A 26,396-nucleotide genomic window follows, 5' to 3' on the forward strand; every position below is an offset into this window, starting at 1 on the left:
GAGAAAAGTCTAGAGCACAAATCGGAAATGCAGCATAACAATGCATTATTTACCTGAGTACTTAACATTAGATTAGCTGACCTTCACAGAGGAAGTTAGTAGGTCTTACACTGTACATCATGCCAGAAATTCAAAAAGGAGAGATGTGCTCACTAGTCTACTTAACACTGTAGTAACCATGGGGAGCTCTGGCCAGACGAGATGCTGTGGCTCTTGAATGGAGATGGCCATTTCTATCATTTCTATCTATACTGATGTCCATTGAGGGAAATGGGTCTTCTGTGTGGCAGCACAAAAAGTAGATAAGTTAAATTAGAGCAAAACATTTATTTTAATAATGAAGCAAACAAACACCACAGAGGAAACTAGTTATCACATTTCGTTCTGAAGCTCATTCTCTGGGATCAAATGAGATCTTTGAATTAATAAGCTGCCTGAGATGCTTGGTTCAGTAACCAAATTGGTAAAACAGGTCAAATGTTCTTATGTTTCTTTTGAGGTTGTTAGACTGGCATAACCTGCTAACACAACTGTAATTAAAATTGCTGAATGTGAATACAGCACTGGGGATCATAAATGTGTTCATCCATGGGTATGCTCTAGTGATGTTGTGTGGAGCATCTGTAGTGGAGGATGCAGATGTCAGATTAATCTTTTGTGAAACTGGGGATTTTCCACAGGAAAAAAAGCCAAATTGTCATTACCCCAAAAAGCTCTACTCCCCACCTCAGCACTGTATGCACCATCCATATCCAATCATTTCCTGTATTTAAAAAGTTTGTTTACTTGATTGGGATGATACAGACCCCTGTACAGCACTAAATCTGTAGAGAAAAAGCACTTTTGAAGTGTTTTGGAATCAAATAAGATTTTCAGAACACATTTTTGAGGGAGTGTTTGCTTTACCATTTCTGTCCACGATTTTCTCCTACACAACTGGTAAAAGTATGATTGATTGCACAGATATTATTCTTTTTGAAAACCTTTGGTATCAAAACTTTATTGACTGAAACAGCTTAGAAATGTGTGAATCCAAGAGGGGAAAGAAATAATCCGGATTTATATGAAACACGTTGACAGCCTGTCTTTTCAACAGGAAAGTACGGAGATCTATATAAATCCACACGTTTCTTACCAGTTTGGTTTTGCTGTAAATATATTGGTGGTCTAAATCATGATTTTGTAAACCTCATGTCATTTCTGACAGACAGAATATATTAACTTTATATATTATTTTACAGAGTGATTATATCGCATCGATGCAGACACATACAAGATCTTTCTAGAAAGTTAAATGGCTTTCTGTCTAACATTACCCTTGCTGATGTCAGTTTTAGAGATGCTGTCAGTGCAAATGAATTTTTATTCTAATTTAATGTGGCGCTTTCTGGTAGGTGGAGAAGTGCCAAATGAAGTTCCGCTACACACTCCCATCCTCTGTGTCTAATGCCCTGACAACATGTCAAATTCAGTGACAGTAAAAACCCCTCTGTACAGTGCCCTTTCTGAATGGTCTGTTGAATTCAGTAGAACAGTATTCTTGATTCTTTTCAAGTATGGGAATTCATATGTATAGTATATCATTGCATATTCATGGAAAAAAATAACAAATTTAAAAGAATTTAAAGATCTCGAATATGAAACATTTTCACCAGGGCATATATGTGAGGGAAGTCACGGACGCTGCCCTCTCTTCACTCCAGGGTGTTTGGTACATCCCTTATTATGCATTGGTAGCTCTAAACTATTCAGCACTGCTCTAGCTGAAAAAGAAATCATTAAAATACTAACCTTAACTCATCCCTACAGGGTGTTATGGATTTATTGAATCCAATTTGCAACATTTGGTCCAGAAAAATGTTTTTTTTTTTTTACATGAATCTGAATCTAAGAGCTGGTCTTCCGAATCAGGTAACAGGTCTTGACACTGGCCATCCTGGGCAAACTGTAGCCAGCCATGAAACAACCAAACTTTCCAGATATACAGATAAATGGAGAGTGGTGCTCTGTCTCTGTGGACTCGTACACGGTCTCCTGCTGCTTTATTTAACTGTCAAAATCTGAAATGGAAATTGTCTACTTAATGTTTGGTGCAACATGTAATGATAATGTTTTTTTTTCTGTGTCCCTCTTTTATCTTCTCGTTCTCGAATCATTAACTGAATAAAGAATCTGTGCTGCATTTTTATTGCCTCAGCCCTCCTGTGGGACACATGGTATCCTTTAACAAGAGAATAAGAGAGAAATTTTATTTTAAGAAATTATCCTGTGAGTTTGTGTATTAAGAATTGCAGGTACGCTATTAGCTATCCCGTGTCTATACAGTTTATTATGTATGTACTGTAATATCTAAAGCAAACACACCACCCTTTAATTTAGCCTGGTGAGGTACAGTATATACATACAGCAGTTAAAACTAAAGAGCAGAGCAATGATCCCAAATGCAAGAAAGAAGACTAAACACAGAACAAACTACCAGAAAGATAGCAGAATGAGTCATTTTGCTTTGAGTGGGTTATTATTGACAAACACAAAGAAGCAAGAAAAGAACTACCACAATTAGCTCCAGCTGTGGAATATCAAGCACAATGACTGCAGAACGTGTTAGAAGAATCATTCAAGCAACAAGTTAAAAACCCAAATTTACAACACAAGACCTGACACAAAAATGCAAAGAAAAGAATCAACAATGTACAAGCAAACAATTCAACTGTACTGTACCTCAAAGAATGTTCATGAGTGGAAACCAAAGTGCACATCATTCTGAAAAACAAAGAGTGTAATTGGAATTTTTCACTAAAACAGTAATAAGTATTTTTTATCCTACTCCGTTGGGCCCCTGAGCAAGGCCCTTAACCCCAGGTGCTCCGACCCCAGTCTCTCTCCCTGCCTGTGTATCTGTGTGTCTCATTGAGAGCAAGCTGGGGTATGCGGAAAGACAAATTCCTAATGCAAGAAATTGTATAGGGTTAATAAAGTGATGTTATTATTTTATTAAATAGATGGTCTTATGAGACAGTTATTTAGGTATAGACAGTGAAAAAGAGAAAAATATCTCTTCTTAACAATTCCAGATACAAATTGATATGTTTGTGAAGACATACTTTATTAGTCATTCATCATTTTTGTCCCCATTTTGTCACTTTGGCAGTTCTCTATCTACTTTAATCAGGAGTCCTCACAACGTTTTTGTTAAAAATACCAACTTTTCCTGAAGTCAGTGCATTTTCTATATATTAATAAAAAACTTCTTTATTAACCACTATTTTATGCTGTAGATGCCACCCACACCTTCTCAGCACACACAGAGACACTTGATCCTAGAAGTAGCAAAAGGGATTTCTGGGCAAGTTGCACATATAATTGTAATTAAAATAAACTTATACTTTATTTAAAAAAATACCTGCCTATCCCACTAACATGTTTTATCATTGCTACCAAGCCTGATAGACTGGATTACTTTACAAAAACTAGTACTGTTAAATGTAAGCGTATGGAAACCATAATTAGAATTAAACCGGAGATAATTTCTGCATGCAATAGCATTCTGGGGGCAGTAAACATTGAATTAGGAAAAAATTAACTCTTGTTTTATTTAACTTGTTGGAGTTCTTCAAGGAAGCAAGAGCAGCACTGATATTAGCATATTGAGATATTCAGAAGACATGTAGTAAAGTCCTTCATATAATCTTTTAATAAAAAAAAATAACTTAAATAAATGAAGGTAGGAATTCAAGGGAAATTAGTAATTCACAGAGAGGAAAAAGTGCAGATAAGGGGTGTATGCTCACTTTGGAGTGATGTAAATTGTAGTGTATCACAGGAATCTGTATTAGAATCACAGTACATCCTAATTCAAATCATCTACAGTAGATCAAGAGTTTTCAGCCCTGGTCCTGGAGAGCTCCAGTCCATTTATACTGTACTTAACCTGTATTTTGGGACCCAAGTCAGGTTTAGGATGGGTGGTTTTGTAGTCCTATCTGAAATTTTGTTTCTCAGAAACTCTCTGGGGCCTGGATGGCGCAGTGCACCACGTGGTAGTTGTGTCCGGAAACTAAGTCAGTGAGATCAAAAGTTGTCACCAAGCATTATTGAATCTCATTTGATTGCAAGAGCTTTAATCAGTGGTCTTGATTGATTCACACTCATACCTTTTGGTTTGGGGAACATGTCCAAATCCGATGCCCAGAGAGGCTAAGAAATATTGTAGATCACCCGTTTGATCAGAGCCCTATAGAACAAGGATTGATTATTCCAAGTATAGAGTTAAGAATAAGAATAAGAATAAGAATAAGAATAATACAATTTATTTTATATAATGCTTTTAATAGTAACTTTCCAAAGTGCTTTACCAACAAGTTAAAAAACAATTAAAACATCAATAAAAATAGGGGATACAATTAGCACAAAAAAGGCTTCATATTGTAACAGAATATGTAAAAGATCTCTGGGGTAAGAGTGTTGACGGAAGGACGGGAGACCAGTTAGATGAACAAAGACTACCAGGTATTGAGTGGGAAGATAGTAATTAAGACAGTTATTTACTGTAGTCACCAAGCTCTATAGAGCCTTATAGGTGAGCATGGGGATTTTTAAGTCACCAAGAAACCTGATAGGAAGTCAGTACAAGGACTCCAGGACAGGAGTACTGTGATCACCTTCATGTGACCTGGGCAGGATTCTGGCAGCTGGAGTGGAGAGTAGATTTAGATGCCTTAGCAAGAAGGTATTTGCAGTTCTAGTTCAGTATCAAGTCTAGTGAAGACAGTGTTGACCAGCTTTTCAGAGACAGTCAGAGACAACGTAGAAAAGGTGATATTAATGACATGGAAGAATGATGTTTTTACAATGTTTTGCACATACTTTATGGGTCAAATATTTAGCCGGTATCACATATCACCCCCAAAATCTTCCATTTAGATTGATTTTCAAGTGCAGTGCCATCAAGCCAGGTAGGGTTACTGAATTAGCTTTACATAGCTGATGGGAGGTGCCGAGACCTCAGTCTAGTATAGTTAATAAACTCATCAAGTTCATAGCAGTTCATGTAAGTAGCTGTGTCTGCATGCATAGGCTGCAAAGGAACAGGTAACAGGTTTATTCAATGCTGAAAAGAAAAGAGAGAAAACACAACATTTCAGCTGTGGAGCCTTCTTCAGGTGTGAGAAAGACAAGTAGACAGCAAAGATTAAATAGCACAGGAGAACAAAAGCTGGAAAAGTGGAGGAGGAGGGAGAGGGAAGAAGCAGAGAGGCCACCCAGGAAGTGCAAAGTGGAGAGGGGTGGAGAAAGGTTTGAAACTCCTCTTTCTCAACTCCCACAGCAGAAAGACAATAGAAATGAAACCCATCCTGAAACTAGGTTCACACCATCCCCCTTCTCTCAATGACAGATTTATTTTCGTGTTATCTTCTCTATTCTCATGCAGGTTTGGACTTCACACCTTTCTCACACATTTATTCACTCCTCTCCACTTTGCAGTATAAAATAGTTATACACAAGGCAATGTGGGAAAGAAAAAAGGTCATTAAGGAAACCGAATTCAAGAAATGTCATGGTAAAATTGTGCAACACATAATTATAACCACATTTGAATGCAGTGAATGCCCTTGGTCACCATGTTAATAAAAAGAAATGTCTGCTCTTGGATCAGTCCAGAGAAGAGCAACCAGGCTAGGCTCTGAGCTTGTGTGTTCCAGTCCTAGAGGGGACACTGTTGTTATATCCTTGAGCAATGTACTTCTCTCTGATTGATTAGCGAACAGTTGTGTAAATAGAGGCAAAGATAAGTCACACTGGATAAGAATATCAAGATAAATATGGGCTCACAGCAGTGGGGGCCTGGGTTGCTGTGTGCCTGGAGTTTGTATGTTCTTATTTTCCTGAGAGTTTCCTCCCAAAGTCTAAAGTGATTAATTAGCGTCTTAGAAATGTGGGCCTAGTGTGAGTGTGTGTTTCTGTCTATGCGTGCTGCTTGCTGGTTAAGGCTCCGGCTCCCTCCATATGTACTGGATAAAGCACTTTAGAAGATGGAAGGAACACATTTATTCCTAGACCTACAAGAATCCAGATACTGAGATGCTGAAAGAACTAAACCTTCTCAGTCTTATTCAGAAAACAATGAGATGCCATTCAAGCAGTGACAAACTCAAATCTGGACTGACAAAGCCAACCCAACTTACTTCTTCTGAAACACAAATTTTGCAGACAGAAGTCAAAACTGCTGGGCAGTGAAATTAAAACTGAGAACAAGAGGCACTTCTTTAGAAAGAGGTTATGAGAATTTGGAAGACGATCTTCTGTCAAGAAATGGACGGAAGAGATTCTCAGATCAATGATATTCTAGTAGGCAAACAAGTTACATTATATGATTATATGGGCCAAATGGCCTCCTCTCATTATCCCACTAAAACCAAATTAAAGCAAAGTAATAGTGCTGAACTATCTATCATATTACAAATGCAGTATGTATGAAGTATGAAGAAGAGTATGAAGAAGGCTCCACAGCCAAATGTTCTCTTTTCTTTGCTATTTCCTTTGCAGCCTATGCATGCTGACACAGCTACTGTACCTACTTGAACTTATTATATCTAAAATATACTTTTTACTGACATGAGCATACAGTGTGCCAGTAAAATAAATCTTTCATATTTTCTTTCAATAATATACCCAATAATACTTATACTTTGCTCTGATCAATAATGATATGCAAAGTTTTAATTTATTTTTATTAAGTCAGTTTTGCCTTTATACCATATTTCTTGTGGATCTTCAATTTTTGGCTGTGATACAGGAATATATCATATATTGTATACTGTAAAAAAAAACTGATTTCTTGGCAGCTTGCTCTCAGTTTTTCAGCAGTTTGGATTTACTTACTCTTATTTTCAAAGTCTCATCACTTGAAAACCTTCAAATTCTTACTGACATCACTGATGACTTTGGTTTTCTTATGTCTCTATTTTATTTATCTCAGCCAACATGTGGCCCTTTTTTCCCATTGGGGGTGTCATGGGATACTTTGACCACTAAAAGACTGGTCTATTAACGAAATGACTTCAGTTTGCTGAAGTGACATTTCTTTCCATTATATACAGTGCAAGTGGAACAGAGAATCAGATGATGCTGGAAGCCCTGGCTGGCTGTTTCATTAAAAACCTGGCACATCAGCTAATCCGACTTCAGTTCACACATAGAATGTACACAGAGCACGTCTGCAGCTCCAGACCCCATCTTCATGGGTTGAATTTGGGTTGTTTCTGTTACGGATGTCTGAAGGGCAAGCTGTGGAATGACAAGGAGAGCAGTAAAGACCCTATGCGTAGCTGCAAAAGGGGCAACACAGGGGTTAGCTCAGGCTCAGGGTGTCGGACAATGTCGGTATAGAAACCTACAGTATGCCCTCAAGCCACAGACGTGGGGTGACCTAGTGCTAGACAGGTCTCACGACATCTGTACCCTCAATGCTGAGCAGAGACAGGAAGTAAATAGGCTTCACAACAAGACACACCGGAAAGACGAGAATAATCACAGGGAACTAGGAACAGGACAGAAGTAGAGCGCCCTCTAGGTGTACAGGGCGTGACAGTATCCAGTACTTAGGACATGGTAAGCTCTTCATTGAATTCTGTGTTTGGAAATTTGCTATTAATGTGCAGGCAAGGTCCTGCAGGTGGATTTAACTGCAGCTAAAAAGGATAGATGGAGAATAAAATACCCTATGATCACATTTGGTTGTATTTGATTACAGATGTTTTTGTTGTGTGTATTCTCCCCCTCCAACTCTTTAAATGTGTTTCTTTATGTGTTTGTATTTTGAAAATTAACCAGGAAAATATATGTTGTACAGTATGTGGCATTGGTGGTCAGGAGAAATGTTTTGAGTTACCTTGCAATAAGTTTAAAAAAAGAGTTTTAAAATACTGGAAGCATTTGATTTGAATTCTGTGATACGCTGGAATAATTTCAGTGTTTTTATTTTCCATTAACTTTTTGTCCTGTATTTTCTGCCCCCACAGTACGCAGCCTGGCTGGTTCTCTGGGTCACGTGGAACGTGTTTGTTATCTGCTTCTACTTGGAGGTTGGAGACCTTTCAAAGGTAATTTGCCACCTAATGCTTCAAAGCTGTTAACTCGCTTTAATAACAGTCTGTTTGGCAAGGATTTTTTTTAAAGAACTTGCTCTCTTGTTATTTACACTGTTACTTGTATCCTGTAATATAAGTACAATATCTACACAAGAGGAATCCCATATCTTATCTTGGTAAATACATACTGACACGAAAAAAGAAGAACAGAGTTCATAATCTTTTTTTCACCTCAAAATACTTGCTTTGTTTTGAGCATGAACTTTTTCAGTGGTTTAATGAGGAGGCCAATTATTTTTGTTTCAGTGTTGAGCTGAAGAGAATGTCTGTGTGCAGTGACAGAAGTGTCTGCTGCATACAATTGTGTGTGCTGTAACTGTTTTTTAAGGTTGTTGTATATCTAATAGGAAAGGCCTCTGATCTTAGGAAACGTAAAGCTATCAAACATATTGAGAGTGAATTTAGAACTAAAGATTCAAAATTCCTGCTTTAAGAATTTGGAAGATACCTAGTTTACGCAATAATCTTTATGCGAAAATTAACATGCCATACACACAAATACTTTCTGTATACATACAAATACTTATTTTAAGGAAAATTGCCTTCTAAATATTTTCAGCCCCTACCTATCACTTATATTATATGAGCAAATTGTCATTAAGCATGGAGCAACTGCAGTGCAAGTTCAGACAGTGAATGATAAAGAACAGCACTTACAGTAAATGCTCTAGGTCAGTTTGACCATGGTCCTGAAATGACACGTTTTTACAGGATTTATAGTCAGTTTATGGTCAATGACAATTAAATGTTGTGTCCCAAAGACATGTATTTTTTATGGTCAATGAGCAGGTTTCTGGAATGCATATAAAGACATTCTAATTAAACAACTGATATATCAAGTAAAGTCATTTAGAGCTCAGATAGGATGTAACAGAAAATACTATGCTTCTCCAGGTCCATGGTTACAGATATTTGTTTGGGGGAACTCAAATAGTGACCAGTCTCTAATTACCCGAATTTGGTCTGACTGGTAGGAGCAAATTTATCATTTACAGTATAGTCATGTTTACACTAAAGTGAGCTGTATGCCAGCCAAAGCAAGGCCACCTGTGAATGCTCTTTAACTTCATCTGGTCATCTGGTTGTGTTTACAGTGGCCCAACCTAGTGCAGAGCTCACCACATATCAGCGTAACGGAGGCATATGATATTACAGTATTAAAACGTAAGTTAGTAATGTTCTTAATATTTTACTGCAGGGAAGATTATCATCATTTCAAGATAATCTGTGCAACTGCTGTGGCCTGAATTAAAATAATTTATAGTTAACAATGTACCCAAGATGGAGTCTCATTTTGTGGATTATACACAGTAATAATAAAATACTTCAGAATCAGAAAGATAATGTACTGTAAAGCTTTAATTAAGAATTTCCATTTGGTTGAATTATATTTTAGAAAAGGGATGAGAAAAGGTTATACTAAAGGAAGTAACCCTGTTGAGTGCTCATACTGTATGACTTGCTGTATATACTGTAGCATGATACTCAATCGCTCACTTGACAATATTAAAAATATATTTGTTTAGCCAGCTTATGTTGACTATGTCGATAGACTTTGAGCCTGTGACTAAAATCTAAGAATGCTCTTAGTCTGTTCAGGTTTCCCAACTTTCTTCAATTGCACGATAGATTTTTCTGAGCATATATACTGTACAGTGGATATAAAAAAGTCTACACACCCTTATTAAAATTGCAGGTTTTTGTGATGTAAGGCTAGAAACCAAGATAAATCATGTCAGACATTTTTCTATTTTTAATGTGACCTTGTAACCAACAAAATTCAAGAGAAAAACAAATAGATAATTATTCAGAAAAATAATTGAAATTAAAAAACCTACAACACCCTGGTTGCCGAAGTAGAGAGTTGTGGATTGTCCTTTAAATTCGTCATTTCATCTGGACACAATGGAGAACATAGCTGTGTATAAGCTTTTTGAAACCCAGGAACATGTTGAGGTCTAGGATTTCACTGTCGTCTGAGCATTAGGCAGAATTTTGAAAAAAAAAAACCCTTCCACAGATTTGAGAGGTTGAATAACATACATGAAAACACCGAACAAAGATCCTTGTTGCACTAAACAGAAGACTTAGATGTTTTGCAGTCATGTGTACTTTTAAAGAATTAAAAGCTAGGTAGGTTGAACTGTTTCAGTACACGTATTATAAAGAGAAACAGCTTGGTGAAAATTCGCTGTGAAGGTAGATGTTATTGAACACTCAGGTAAAGGGGACCCACCATCTCTAGGTGAGATGAAACCAGAAGGAAAGGGATGATGTGGCTGTATTATGGATTATTGTTGCAGGTGTGAGTATTGAATCTCAGTGCCTTGGGTTTCGTAGGTCTTTCCCCAGTGGCAGGAGAGGGAGGTGCAGCACCACAGTCATGGGAGTGGGGGCAGGGCCACTGCTGTCAGGACCATCTGAATTGGGTCTGGCAGTTGGATCTAAAACAGAACATCCTGCAAGCTTTGCGTTTTTGTTTCTTCATCATATTTATCAGCATCAAGGAAAGCATCATCTTCCTTGCCATTTCCTTCTCATCTTCAGTTTTACGTGGATGCTAAATGCTGAATCGTCTTCGAACGTTAGGAAGTGTGAACTTCCACCTGCTAAGTTTCCCCAGTCAACAGCATTAATAATTTATCTCTTTTATTAAAAATTTAAAAATAAAGAATCTTTCTGTCGCTGTTCCAATGTAATGCTGTTTGAAAATCATTATATAAATCATGTACAGCAAAAACATGTTCATACTAACAGAATGCAAGTGACTGTCATTTCCACTCAGAGTAATGACTATCTTGTCAATTTACCTCCTCTTACATATTGATCCCTTACCCAGTAAGAGTTCTCAGTGCTGACTTTGCAGTGACAGCAGCTCGCCCACGTCTCTGCTGGAAGTCAGGAGTTTTTCTTCCCATTTCTTTCCATCCTCAAGATAAAACCTTATTTATTTTACAACGCTATTAGACTGTTATTAAATTAGTCCACACTTACAGATTTTCAACATGGATAAATAAATTCGTTCAGTTCATTTTATTTTATAGCTCAACAATGGAGGATTCTGCTGGAATGCTACAAGTTTCAAAGGTTCAGCATTCAGTAATGCAATAGAACTAAGCCTCTGTGTCGGTAATACAGACTATTTGTCAGTGTTTCTGTTGTTGATGAACACTTTTTACTGACCCTCACTTTTCCACTCCCCTGGGTTTCTATATCTAACGTTTCTAAGGTTTGTCTGGCTGAGAATATGACAGATAGCAATTGTTGCCAGACACTGTGTCCATGCTGTGGATTTATACTTGTTACTGGTGGGTATTTGCAATTGTTCAATTTTTCGGGTTAACAATTTAAAGACATTTACTTTCATTAAGCTCAAATTTATCTTGTGTCAGTTTGAACTGAAATCAAAAAGTACTTTGATACTAGTGTTGTATCAAAGGGAATTTGAGAATATGAAATATTTATTATTTTATGATTCTACACTCATAACTTTTAGATATGTTTTTGATTTGGTAGACTTTTTTGTTACTCTTTCACTATTACGTGATATTTACTATTACTATTACTCTTTTAGGTCCAGTAAATACTGAACAATTTGCAATAATGATAAAGTAAATGTGGGTGCGAAAGTATAGTGCATGGTTCTGTGCATGTTCCTGGACACATGTTGGGGAAATGTGAAAACTACTGCACATGAAGCATTTAAAAGCAATTATTTGACAACAGCACGTTCAGGTGTTTGGCGAAATTCTAATAGTAATGCAATGAGATGATGAGCGTGAATGGGTAGCATACTTTATAATTGGCATTAATTTGCCTAGCTGGGGAAAGGTCAGGGCTATCACACCCCCCCTCACTTCTCAGGAATGAGCCAGGGAGAAAACAGTGAAGTTGGGGTGGAGGGAGGGGAGCTAGAATAAAGGCACACAGTTTGGGGCAGCCAGCATATTGTATATTGTATGTTCAGAATCTGAATGACAGACTGTAAATTATGACGTTTGACTGATTCTTAAAATACCTCAAGTGCTCTTGCAATTTGCTGTTACAATTTCTGCTGTTAGAGTAAATTCAGACACTCACTCAGGAGAACATACTGTACAAATTCCAAACTGACAACACCCCAGGTCCAGAACTGAACCCAGGGCACCAGCACTGCGAGACAGTAATGCCACCCCGTGCACCACCATGCCACCCATGGGCTCACCAGTTAGAACCAGTAGTATACCACTGGCATGAAGCCAAGAGTGCTCTGAAACAAATACAATGTACATAGGTACCAGTCACGTAGATAATTGTTTTAGTCAAAAAATAAATAGAGGTGATCCAGTCATCTACTACATGAGAAGGCATGAGAAGGTGGAGAGATCTTGTTGAGAACTGCTCTTGACTAAATTATTTTATTTCCATAAACAAATTACCATAATTACTAAATTAATTTTGAAGATGGAGAAGTCAGGTAGAGATACTGAAAATAAATTAAAGAATAACATCATTGATCAATAGATCAATAAATGTAAGTTTTAGATAATTGAATATCATTGGGGTCAGTCCTACTATGATTTCTAAATACTTCATCAATTTTAATTACCATCACTACCATCACTAGTTTAAATGAAAGACCAAATAATACAGTTGACACTGGACATCCCTGTCAACAGCCATTCCTATGTGTAAATTGAGAGAATATTAAAGCATCAGTATGAACACATGGTGGGGATATTGGGGGATATTGTATAGAGTATTAACCATTTAAATAAATTAAACCAAACCAAAATGTTCAAGGACAATCCATAGGTATTCATCCATTCTAAATGATCAAAACCCTTTTTTTTATCTAAGGACAGTACCGCACAAGGAGCTTTGGTAAAAAGCATGGTTTATAATGTGGAAAAGTAATTCTACATTATCAGAAGCAGATCTCTCAGAGACGCCCGTCTGTTTATAATGTATGAGGTGGCATATATTTTTATTCAGTTTGAAAGAATCATTGAAAAAGTTTAATATCAGAATTTATCAATGAAAGTGGTCTAAAGAATTTTAATCAAGCTTTAGACCTTTAAACCTTTTCTTCTGAAATTACTTTTTTGTGTATGGAAGCAAATTAGGTATTGTGCTGTGAAAACAGAAAAATCAGCAAAAAACAAAGTGTGTTCATTATATTGAGGTGGAAAGACCAGATAATTATTTTCACAATTTGTATGTAGAAAGATTTTTGAATATTGAAAATGAATATTCTGGTTTATTTTTCAGAAGACTGGAACAGTAATAATTCAGGTCTTTTAATCTCAAAAGGACAAACAGATCAAAGAAGACTGCCATTTCCTCAAAGAATCCTGGATAATGTTGATGGTATCATTCTTCCCCATCCATACATGCACCCTAATGATCCAAAGATTGAATCTCTGATACATGTCCTCTGGTTATTCCAAATGGACTTTAAACCATTTTTGATATTTTCCACATTTCTAATTCGCCTCTCTGCTATTTGAATAATATCAATCATTTTGCTCTCTGTTGAAACTGAAGAGATAATTGATGTGATCTTATCCTCTAGTGGTTGGATACAAGACCAAATGATAATTAAGGAAGCAGAAGCATGTTTAACCTCAGTAATGGGATCTTCTGTTAATCACTGTTGTAATACAGCAGCCAACAACATTTTTCAGTGAGAAAAGAGGAGCCTCAAAAAGAAAAAACAAGATGCCCATTATTTCTGCAATAGAGGAGGTATCATTATCATCCAAAGACTCCGGAATATCCACACATTTAATAGAGTAAGAAGCTTTAGTTTATAATAATAATAATAATTATCATTGCTTACACATATATAGCACTTTTCTGGACACTCCACTCAAAGCGCTTTACAGGTAATGGGGACTCCCCTCCACCACCACCAGTGTGCAGCCCCACCTGGATGATGCGACGGCAGCCATAGTGCGCCAGAATGCTCACCACACATCAGCTATCAGTGGGGAGGAGAGCAGAGAGTAATGAAGCCAATTCATAGATGGAGATTGTTAGAAGGCTATGATAGGTAAGGGCCAATGGGAAATTTGGCCAGGATGCCAGTGTAACACCCCTACACTTTCCAAGAAACACCCTGGGATTTTTAATGACCACAGAGAGTCAGGACCATGGTTTTACATCTCATCCGAAGGACGGCGCCTGTTTACAGTATATTGTCCCCATCACTATACTGGGGCATTAGGACCCACACGGACCGCAGGATGAGCGCCCCCTGCTGACCCTACTAACACCTCCACGGTTCCAGCTGCAACCTTAGCTTTCCCAGCTCTTCAAACTGTTTACATTCAAACTGTCTACATGTTAACTTGTACATCGTCTACTGTTTGTTTGTATATTGTCTTAATGCAAGGTTTGTACTTTGTTTTGTTTTTTACACTTGTTTTACAATCGAGAGACTTTCTGTAAGTAAGAATTCCATTGTACCAGTACCGGTTACATATGGCAATAAAGTTCAAGTTCAAGTTCTCCCATCCAGGTACTGACCAGGCTCACACCTTTAGCTTGCTTGCTTATTGTGGTTGGATGTCGTGCTGCTGCAATTGTGGGGAAAGAGAGATGACCCGTAATTCAATGGGAGGCATGGGAATGATCACAGTGCTTCTCAAGGGCTGATGTAGCAGAGATGGAACTTAAACAGAAACAGTAATACAGCTGTTTCATTGTGAAAACCATAAAACAGGCTGCTCCTTCTCTCCCCATTTCCCCCTTCATTTGAAACAATTCTATGCAAAACGGGAGCATCGTGCAGAAGAAGGGAACGTTTCAGTTTATTGCAGCAACTGTTACGGGAATGTGCTCAGATGAGTGTCTCTCTGCCACACCACACGACAGATCTCGTTTGACTTGATGAATGTGTACAATAAAAGATTTTCAAGTGTTGAGCCCTGCAGGACTTGGTGAGGGGAAAGACAATTGTGATACTATATATCTTTTTACAATAATGGTAGAGGTATTTCATCTAAAGTAACAATACTTGATAGCCTCTGAAAAAAATCCATATGAAAAACTAATAGCATAATAAACTTTATGAGGTTACATATTTCTTAAATACTTTCGTTTATTTTAAACCTTAAAATGCAACACCTTGATAGCTAGGCTCCAGTAAATTCTTCCATCCTTTGGTTAGCACTCAGTTATAATTGAATGACAGTGACAGTGTAGATTCCATAACTGATGGAACCAATATATACTGTATGATGTCTTGCCAGAGGTGGGTTTGAATTTATTAGAAAATAATAGCTGGTCTCCAAAGTTAGACATATGCTTTTCATTAAATTTAAGAAATTGTATTAGTCATAGATAGGATTATTCAGGAAAGTGTTTTTTTATACAATTGCTGTTCTGGTGTTACATACTGTATGAGTGAAAAGGGATTGAAAATGGGTCACTATAACCTTTTGAGCTGCAGACTTTAATTTATTCAAATTAATAGGCTTGTTGTTAACATTTTTTGGCTTCAATATAGATTTGTAGACTTACATTTAAGGAAATAAAAAATAATAAATTAAATAAATCAAGGAGACTTGGCTGTCTAACTTCTGATTTTTCCCCAGGCCCTACTTTGGTACCTATTGGAGAAGTGAATTGATATGATTCAATGAATGTAGCTTTGAAATCTCATAAGTAATAGAGACATACTGTACCACACTTAATTTTTGCAGTAACATCAAAGTTAAAACATCTTAATGAAAACATCCTTAAACATAAAGATAAGGAGCATACTGTAGGTATGCCAAATCTTCAGAGGGATCATCTAATCAAGTAAAATAAAGAATATCCTGTAGGATAACTTGGTTTCTATTAGTTAATTGATCTGGGGCGCTCATGCAGAAGTTTCTTGAAAAAAGCCAAAAGCCTTTTTCAGGTGAACCATTGGACTTTTAGCTTTACTTTGAACTGTGATATCAACCTCTACTTATTCCTTTGCATCTACATATTTGCACATTACACTCTTCAGAAGTGGAAACTACAAGGAAGTGCCTTTATAACTAAGGATAGGACACTATTGCTACTATTAGTTATATACTGTATACTATTAGTATTTTAAGTAAAAAAGTTTTTAAAAATGTATGAAATTAAACAATAAAGAATGATAAAGAATCATTCATACTTTATAAAACACATTTGCGTAACATTACTCTAAATTGTTTATGTCGTGACTTAAAAACCTGGTGTTTTTTGAGAACTTATTTAGAAATGTAAACTATATTTTACTAGAGCAGCAAAATGTAGTTGAATTTTAATTTAGATTTAAATAATATTTATGTTATGAATGAATATGCTTAAGTAATGGTTCTTCAGTTATAAAATGGCAATAAGTGTATTGATCACAAATCAACACTCAAACTATTTCCATTAACCTCATTCCAGTGCACTGCTGTTTATTTTTAAATGAATATATATTTAAAACAGTATTTAATAGTGCAGATCTTACATTTACAGTAGATTAGTTGCTTCCATACAACAGCTAACTCTTTGCTGGGAAGAGTAAACTGAGATAATTGTACATTTCAACTTTAACTTAGACCAATGTTATCTAACAGAATTAATAATCAACTACATACATTATTGGAAAGATAGATTAGGAATAACTATGTTACTCACATCATTGACTTTCCATGATTATTTTCATCTATAATGCATGGGTTTTAGCACAGTTAACAGTTTACCAGGTTTGCCCTGGGGTTGAAACTATTAAAAATTAAAACTGCTTCTAATTCTCCGTAATGCATTGTGATATACATTACAAAAGACTGAAGTTACACATATAGAAAAATACCTAATAAGAAAGTTTTTCAGGTGGTCTCTTTTTATCTGTAGTCTTATTTTAATGGACACAGACATGAAAATATACCCTTAGCCAGGACTGAGGACTAAGGAATTGCTAACTGTGTAGAGCTAAATGGTGAAGTACCACAGCACATCTAGTGCCAGTGTTCCCCTTATGCCCCCAAATGAAAAAGAACTGATTATCCCTGGGATCATTCACAGGGATCATTAATTAATAAGCAGTTGCTTTGTTTTGCAAGTGCTTCTGCATATCTGAGGATGTGGAGTACGGCAATGAACTTTGCTGCATTTCAAAATGCTACACGTTTTTGCTGTGTAAAGGCACCATCTGTCTTTTAAGCCATTCAGCTAAGTGCTACTGCCAAAAAACCCTCTCAGAAAATGACGAACAAAGACTTCAGCAAACATACCCTGTCTTTAATGTTCATGCATACATAATACTTAATTTATGTATTGTCCGTGAATTCCAAGAATTCTTTTGAAATTAAAGACCTCAAATAGGCAAAATTGTTGATATGAAGTTTCCCCTTTCCTTTTTTTGTATCTGATACGTGCTTAATTTACAGTATATGGGCATTATAAAAAATAGATATATTTTAGATGTATTATGTTGATGTTGTCACGATTATAGTCCCCCCTCCTTAAGGGTGCTCCAGCCCTTTCACTTTAGACTTTATTCTGTGCACCTGATCCTTTTTCCCAGCCCACCTTAAAAGCCAGGCGCTGACGCTCATCCAGGCTCTGCATCTGGTTTCCGCACCTTGCGAGTCCGGGACCTGGAAGCGCCTGGTCCCGTTAAGGTTTTAATATCTGTTCCTGTTCCCTGTCCACTGGTTCCGGCCCAGTTCATGGTTTTAATTCCTTGTTTGGATGGATCTCCTGGCTATACTCTTGTGTTTTTGGATACCCTCTACAGATTACTCTTTTGGATTGTTTGCCTCGGCCACACCTCCCCAGTGCACCGGCGCACTTTGGACACGCCCCCCCGTTTTCAGCCCCGTATTCCTGCATGACGTTTTCCCAGTGTTTCCCCACTTCTTCGAATTGTGTCGTCCACATAGGGTTTGGAAATAACTGTTCTTACAGATGTTTTTTTTCCAAAGAAGGGCTTTTTATGTACTCTATACCTGGTCTGCAAAATGTTTTTTTTTTTCAGAAAATCCAAAGAAAGCCATTCAATTGGTACTAAGAGTAAAAGATGTTTCCTGAACAAATAAATTCTTCTTTTGTATGAATATAATCTGACTTGTAGTTACATTTCAATGTCTAAGATGGAAATATGGCTTGTTTAGCAAAGTGTTTTGTAGCTGCGGGAACCATAATTTTTTTGTCTTTCTTAAAGAGGATCCACCGATTTCCTCTATAAAGAGTTGTTTGCATTAGTGCTAACTCAAAAAAACTGAGGAAGCTGAGCTACATCCTTTTAGGGAATGTTAAAGGTTCTGGGATGTTTCTGGATGAAAAGAGTTACATTCATGCTAGGGATAGTTATTAAGTCCTCTCAAACATTTCCTTCAAATTCAGAAATACACCAGAATGGGAAAGGGAGCTTGAACAATTTTGAACTGGCAAAAATTGCAATGTCTCGAAATGCAAAGTTGGTAGAAACTTATCCAAGGAGGTAATTCCTGCCAAAGGTGCCTGTAATAAATATCGACTCAAGGGGGTGAACACTTAAGCAAACAGATATTTTCTGTTTTCTATTTATAATTAATTTAGGTGAATTTGTAGAGCAGCTTGTTGGCATAATGGCTTCAGTGCGTGACTTGCATTCTGGAAGCTGGGATTCGAATCCTGCTCATGGCATGAGTTCTCCCTTAACAATTACGCATTTCTTGGGGCGGTGCTGTGCCTCTGTGGCTAAGGATTTGTGCCTGTGGCTGGAAGGTTGCTAGTTTGTATCCCGCAGCTGGCAGAGGAATCCTACTCTGTTGGGCCCCTGAGCAAGGCCCTTCACCCCAACTGCTCCAGGGGTGCTGTATAAAAGGTTGACCCTGCACTCTGAGCCCAAACTATGGTACTGCTCTGTACATACAGTACGAACATGTTGTGATATTTAGAAATATAAATACATAAAATATAAAGAAATATAAAAAAAATGTCAATATACTGTAGTGTCCATAATATTTGCTATTTTAGTTTTTCAAAGAAATGTTTATTTGTTAAAAGAAAACTCTGGATTTCTGATTTCTGGATTTGAACACCTGACCTCACGCTTATAAGTCAGTCACTTAAGCTATCACATTACTGATCCAGTCATGGGACATGCACTGAAACAGCCTTACACATATCAATGGAAAGTTTTATACTACTGTTTGTGCTACAGTACCTCAATATAATTATATCGTTATTAATTTCTTTAGATACGCGATTCCATATTATATTCCCTATTAATCAAATTCTAACAGTATACTTTTGTTTACTCCAATAACTAGCATATTCGCAGAAAAGGTTAAAACGATCAATTCTCACAAAGTATATAAACGTACAGTAATATGGACAGAAGGAGCATGTAAAAATGTTTCAAAATAACCACATGTAAGACTTTGATGCTAAAAAATGTTTAGGAAGAAATGGAATACTGGTGTGTATTTTTTCTTTAAACTACCAAGATCAGCTATATACAGTACAGTTTACATACAGTAATATGTTTATGTTCCTAAATTAATATATTTTATGAGCATTTGAAAGGCATACTTTATATGATTGGAAAGGAATGCGTGATCGGACCAACAAAATGCTGTGGTGTTACTGTCACGCCCTCTGCAGCCAGAGGGCGCTCCTTCTCTGTCCTGTCTCTTATTTCCGGTTCTTTGCTGTCCTTCCGGTGTTCCTCTCTCTCTGGGGCTACAGATGCAGCCATTCAAAGTGTGCGGTAAAGACACGTACCGCAGGTAATTGGCTGCGGTGTCGCGTATCATGACACAAGATGACGCTGGGTACCGCGGTACATGATTGGTTGACCGACAAGGGCACTCGTGGTCCGTTGGTCTGTCATAGAAAGACTTACTGTAAACGTCTTTACTGTGCCCGTTGTAGATATTGAATTTTACCACTGAAGGGAAATCTTAGTAGCTGAGCATAAAATAATAGGAGCATACTGTAACGCGTGTAAAAGCCATAAACGATATTAATTTTGGAACATAAACATACAGTATATAGCTGGTCTTGGTACTTTAAAGAAAAAAATACACACCAGTATTCCATTTCTCCCTAAACATTTTAAGCTTCGAAGTCTTTAACTAACGCGATACCGGAGTCAACAAGCATACTTTTAGAATTTGATTAATAGGGAATATAATATGGAATCGCGTATCTAAAGAATTCAATAACGGTATGATTATATTCGTGTACTGCGACAGGGCTGTGTAGGGCTGTTTCGCCTTCCTGTTTATGCGAGTTAAATTCTTTAGATACGCGATTCCATATTATATTGGCAGAAAAGCTTAAAACTACCACTTTTTCACACGCTATTTCACATGCTAGTTAAATACTTCGATGCTTAAAATCGTTAGGGAGAAATGGAATACCGGTGTGTATTTTTCCTTTAAAGTACCGATTCCTGGAATCTGACTGGCTGACACCCTTCTGAAGTGGTTCCATAAAATCTGGTATACGGAAAAGAAAGCGTTGATAAATACAAGTGTCTTTTAATACACTCTTTGCTGTGCTCTTGAGGATCCTTGTGATATTTTGAGCTCTAGTTGAATGATAAGTGTCGCATTTTAAATCATTTTCGTAGTTAGAAATTATGAAACGCCCTGTTAAATGCAAGGAAGTTTTTATGCCCGTTGAAGTAAAACAAAATGCCTGACAAAGTATGGCTTGGACAGATTCCAAGTGCTTGTACAAATGTGCTAAAGAAATTATACTTTGAGTATACAGCTTGTCCAAAGTCATCCATTATTAATACTATTAGTAATATCTTCAGTAAAGGCTTCGATGCATAAATATTTCTGATAAAGGTAGGTTGTGTACTTTTGTCCAACTGAGCAATCTTGCTTTCATAAAATATACCAACATTTTAATGACTGATGATTAACATGCTGTAATACACTGTTCAAAATTAAAGGCTCAAATGCTGTACATGAGAGGTTAAGCTCCCCCTGGCGGTTTTACAAGGCGACGCCGGATAGGTTCCAGCTGAGCGTCAAATGACGCGCAATTAACCTCGTGACACCACGTGACACTGCGTGATACCGCGACACGCCCACCGGGGTATGCCGCGAAATACCTCACCCATTTTGAATGGCTGCATCTGTATATATTTCCGGGTCTTGGGTCCTAATGCCCCAGTATAGTGACGGGAACACTATACTGTAAAACAGGCGCCGTCCTTCGGATGAGACGTAAAACCGAGGTCCTGACTCTCTGTGTTCATTAAAAATTCCAGGGCGTTTCTCGAAAAGAGTAGGAGTATAACCCCGGTGTCCTGGCCAAATTTCCCAATGGCCCATACTGATCATGGCCTCCTAATAATCCCCCTCTATGAATTGGCTACATTACTCTGCTCTCCTCCCCACTGATAGCTGATGTGTGGTGAGCGTTCTGGCGCACTATAGCTGCCGTTGCATCATCCAGGTGGATGCTGCACATTGGTGGTGGTAGAGAGGAGTCCCCATTACCTGTAAAGCGCTTTGAGTGGAGTGTCCAGAAAAGCACTATATAAGTGTAAGCAATTATTATTATTTTTATTCTGCCATCACTCAGCATTGATGTTCGGATGTCCTGAAACCCGCCTAGCACGAGGTCGCCCCATGTCCGCTACCTGAGGGCATAGGTTTCTATACGGCATTCCCTGAAAAGCTGAGCCCGGGCTAACCCCCGTCTCGCAACTACGCATAGGGTCTTTTCACTCTCCTGCCTTTCCATAGTTCGTCCTTTCCGACATCCGTGACAGTTACTTTTTGTCAAAGAAAAAATAAAGTATTTTTGTTTACAAAGATGGTTACAAAGAATGTGGACCAGGGTAATACTTTGAGTTTACAGCTTGTCCAAGGTCATTCATTATTAATACTGTTAGTAATATCTTTGGTAAAGACTTTGATGCATAAAATATTTCTGCATAATTAAAATATTTAATAATATATATCATAATGTGGTAGGTTATCATAAGGTGGTATGTTGTGTATTTTTGTCCAACTTTTAAATGTATAATGATTAACATGCTGTTATACACAGTTTAAATTTAAAAGTCTAAAGAGTATACAACTTAATTTCTTCATTGAATAAAGATTGTCCCTCAGCAGTGATCGGGATTCAAAACCGGGTGTTTTCTGGTGACAGCTCAGATGCTGTACAGGAGGGGTTAAGCTTTATGAGCTCCACCTGCCAGTTTTACAATGTGATTCCGGATACTATTAACATAATCTAATTTGCATACAGTATATTGCGGTATTTAGCGATACACCCACCGTGTTGTACCGCAGCGTACCCCGCTCATTTTGAATAGCTGCATCTACTCCAAAGCTGTATGAGCTTGTGCTTCTTCAGACAGGAAAGTGAAAATAAAAAGTGCCTAAACAACTTTGATGAAGCCAATTGATTACAAATACCGTAATATTAACTACTAATCAACTTCTAAAAATAAAAAAGAAAAGCAAAATATATGTATAAAAAATTAGATTTTAAATGTTATAATTTAAAAATACAAGTAGTGATTTTAAAATGAGTATTTAAAAATAAAACATTGTATACTTTTAAAAAAAACTCAACTGTGATTTCTGTTTAAGGGCGTCTTTAAATTCCTTTGCTCTCTTTAGGAGAATCCTGGAGATCGTTGGTCTGGAGGTTCAATCATGTTATTACTTTATCATTAATATTATTTTAATATTTGACATACTGTGGAATATAAAATTAACAGAAATGCAAATATAGTTTACATATTATTTTATTATTAGAAATGGTATTTATTATGCCTAAGGGACAGTCTGTTAAAAAATACAACCCAGACCATTTCACATGAAAAGCAAGAATTCTACAATTGTGCCATATAATATTGGTGGGTAGCTGCGTCAACATGTGTAGGCTGCAAAGGAACAAGTAATAGGTTTATTCCGTGCTGAAAAAAAGAAGAAAGAGAACACAACGTTTCGGCCGTGGAGCCTTCTTCAGGTGTGAGAGAGACAGGGCAAAGGTAAAGTAGCGGGAGAACAAAGGTTGGGAGGGAGGAGGAGTGAGAGGCGGGAGCAGGGGACAGAAAGAGAGGCCAATCAAGAGGTGTGAAGTCAGAATGGGTGCAGAGAGGTGTGAAATGAAACCTCCAATGAATGGAGAACATTTAAAAGAACAGTAATCTGTCGTTAAGGGAAGGGAGAATGTGTGATCCTTACTGCAGAATAATTTTAGTTTCGGTGGTCTTTCTGATGTATGAGTTCGGAAAACCGTCTTTGAGAACACAGACGGAGAGATTAGAGTGATCGTGGCCATCAGAGGTGAAATGAGAAACAATGGGCTTGGAGAGATCTTTAATCTTCACAGCCCTGACGTGTTCTCTGAAGCGGTCTCCGAGTCTCCTTCCTGTTTCTCCAATGTAGATGGCTGGGCATTTGCTGCAAGAGATACAGTAAATAAGGTTGCTGGAGGTACAAGATGCTGTCTGGGTGATCCGGAATTGTCCTGAGGGGCCTTGAATGAGTGTGGTGGTGGCTGTGTACTTGCAGGTGATACAGCGAGCTCTGTTGCAAGGGAAAGTGCCTGGTGTGGATGGTTGTTGAGGGCGGTCAAGGGAGCTGTGAACAAGGAGGTTATGCAGATTAGGTGGTCGGCGATATGAGATGATAGGGCGATCAGAAAAGAGGGCCCCAATGGAGGGATCATCCTGTAGGATGGAAAAGTTCTGGTTAATGGTCCTGGGGATAGGAAGTGTGTTAGGGTGGTAAGGAAGCACCAAGGGAATGCGGTTGTTATGGCGGGAGTTCCTGATCGGGTTGATGGTCCGGGGGGTGTTTTTGGCTCGGGCAAGGGCCCTGTCAATCACACTGCTGGGATATCCTCTGTTGATAAAAAATGAGTACATTTCGAGGGCTTGGTTCTCGAAGTCGATGTCGTCGCTGCATAGTCGTCGTAACCTAAGGAACTGTGAAAAAGGAAGAGAGTTTTTAGTGTGGTTGGGGTGAAATGAGCTGTACAGGAGGTAGCTGTGTGAATCCGTGGGTTTATAATAAACTGAAGTGGACAGTCGGGGGTAGTTGATAGACAAGTGGATGTCTAGAAACGGAAGAGTGGTGGAAGATATGTTAACCGTATATTTGAGGGACGGGTGGAAGTTGGTGAAATGGTACAGGAAGAACTCAAGCTGATCGTTGGAGCATGTGGCAGCACCGACGCAGTCATCAATATATCGTTTGTAGAGGTCAGGGACATAGCCAGTGTAGGAGGCGAAGAAGCGTTCTTCTACCCAGCCGACAAAAATGTTGGCATAGCTGGGTCCCATTCTGGTGCCTATGGCAACTCCACTTACCTGTTGGTAAAAAAGATTATTGAAAGAGAATGCGTTCAGTGTGAGGACCAATTCTGCAAGGCGTACCAGGGTGTGGGTGGGTGGATCAAGCACTGTGCGTTTGTCCAGCGTGTGCTTGAGGGCTGTAAGGCCGTCATTATGGGGAATGACGGTGTACAGAGGTGTGATGTCCATGGTAAAAATGTGGCATTCGGTACCCTGAAATTGGAAATCATTGAAAAGTTGGAGCCCGTGGTTGGTGTCTTTGATGTATGAGGGAAGACCTTCAACCAGCGGTCTCATGAGGCTGTCGAGAAAGGCTGAGATGTAAGTAGTTGGACAGTTACATGCTGATACGATGGGGTGTCCAGGGTTGTCCGGTTTGTGGATTTTGGGGAGGAGGTAAAATTGAGATACCTGTGGATGTTCCATTATGAGCCGGTTCGCCTCCTGGGGGAGCTCGTTACTGCTGATAAGAAGGGAAATGGTGGATACCACTTCCTTTTGGTAGTCAGTGGTAGGGTCCTGTTGGAGAGGGAGGTAGGCAGAAGTGTCAGTTAGTTGCCTAGAGGCTTCAAAGATATATAGATCCTTACGCCACACCACAACAGCACCTCAATTGTCCGCTGGTTTGATGACGATATCATCCCTGTTGCGGACAGACTGGAGCGCCTGATTTTCTCCTTGGGTGAGGTTAGACCTATGTTTACTGGGTATAGAGAGTGCCTTGGGAGCTTGATTAGTGAATTGGTTGATGAAATAATCAACTGGTGGAAAACGGCCAGAGAAGGGAGTCCAACAGCTCTGTTTGGGATTAATGTTGTTAATGACCGGGTTGTTATCAGCTGCCTGTGAAGAGGAATTGTCGGCAAAATGTGCTCTGAGACGGATCCTGCGGTAAAAGCGGTTAAGGTCGACATTGGTCTGGGGGATGTCCAGCTTCCTGGGAACTGGTACAAAACTGAGCCCTTTGCTGAGGAGGGATCGCTCATCCTGTGAAAGGGAAAGGTCAGAAGGTATGGTGACAACAAGGTTAGGGTTGGTGAGGGTGTCCGGGCTGTTGATGGTTTTCTTCTGTAGAAGATGACTGAGTTTTTTGTCCTTCTCTGTAGTGAGAAACTGGTAGAGTTTAGAGTTGAGAGATCTAATGAGGTTAGTTATGAAGGGAAGATGATGTGGAGCTGTCAGCCGTAGAAATTGTTTAAATTAATTGTAATACAAATCGAATTATTACTTTTATTATTGCTATTTTAGCTTGCAGACTGTACAACAACATTTTATAGTTACAGTATCTACATTCAAATGTATGTGTTCAAAGTCAAAAATAAATAAAATCATTCCAATAGCTTCTGTGGAATAAATATATCAATGAATATAGTACTTTACTGTATTTCATTTATTTTTAAGCTGTATTTCCTTGTTTAAGTTTCCTAGTTAAATGAAATGGAGAAAGAGACTGGATTAAAAAGCCTCTGTATTGCATGAAAATATTTTGTTTTATGTATTTAAAAAAACTCAGAATAAAAATTACTATAAGTTTTTTTTTTCTTTGAAAAACTCCAGAAAAATACATTTAGGTTTAAGGAAATAAACAGTAAAATACAATTTTAACAAAAAGACACAAGCCCTTAAGATGACTTTAATTTTAAAAATATTAAAATATTTTTTTTATTTTTCTAACAATTGTATCTATAATTTAACCAAATGTTTTGTTGTACCATATATCTCTTTTCTTATCAAATCGTGTGTTTGTCTTAATTTTCCTATTTTGAAAAGATACAGTTTATTTCATATTATACTGAAGTAAAAATCCATATTTTTCAATAGTCACAGTGAAGTTTAAGAAACAGCTATATGTTTTAAACAGGATCAGACTAATCTACCCCTCCATGACTTTGTGTAAGATGTTATTTGTGGATGTGAGCAAAATCTGTGGTCTCTATGTGCAAGAAAAGTGTATTTAAATTTTTTATGGACAAGGTAAAGAA

The 26,396-nt window shown here is 37.9% G+C and overlaps 1 protein-coding gene across 3 annotated transcripts in view; it reads left to right on the top strand.

Moving 5' to 3' along the window:
• Nucleotides 1-26,396, top strand: part of nkain2 (sodium/potassium transporting ATPase interacting 2) — a 286,417-nt gene that overhangs the window by 113,548 nt on the left and 146,473 nt on the right. For all 3 annotated transcript variants that reach the window (XM_006626429.3, XM_069195794.1, XM_015359899.2), the window contains exon 3: nt 8,022-8,102. In XM_006626429.3, coding sequence (XP_006626492.2) covers nt 8,022-8,102 — 81 coding nt within the window. The remainder of the gene's footprint in view (nt 1-8,021; nt 8,103-26,396) is intronic.

This window comes from Lepisosteus oculatus, chromosome 2, assembly GCF_040954835.1.
Source record: "Lepisosteus oculatus isolate fLepOcu1 chromosome 2, fLepOcu1.hap2, whole genome shotgun sequence".
NCBI classification, from domain to species: domain Eukaryota; kingdom Metazoa; phylum Chordata; class Actinopteri; order Semionotiformes; family Lepisosteidae; genus Lepisosteus; species Lepisosteus oculatus.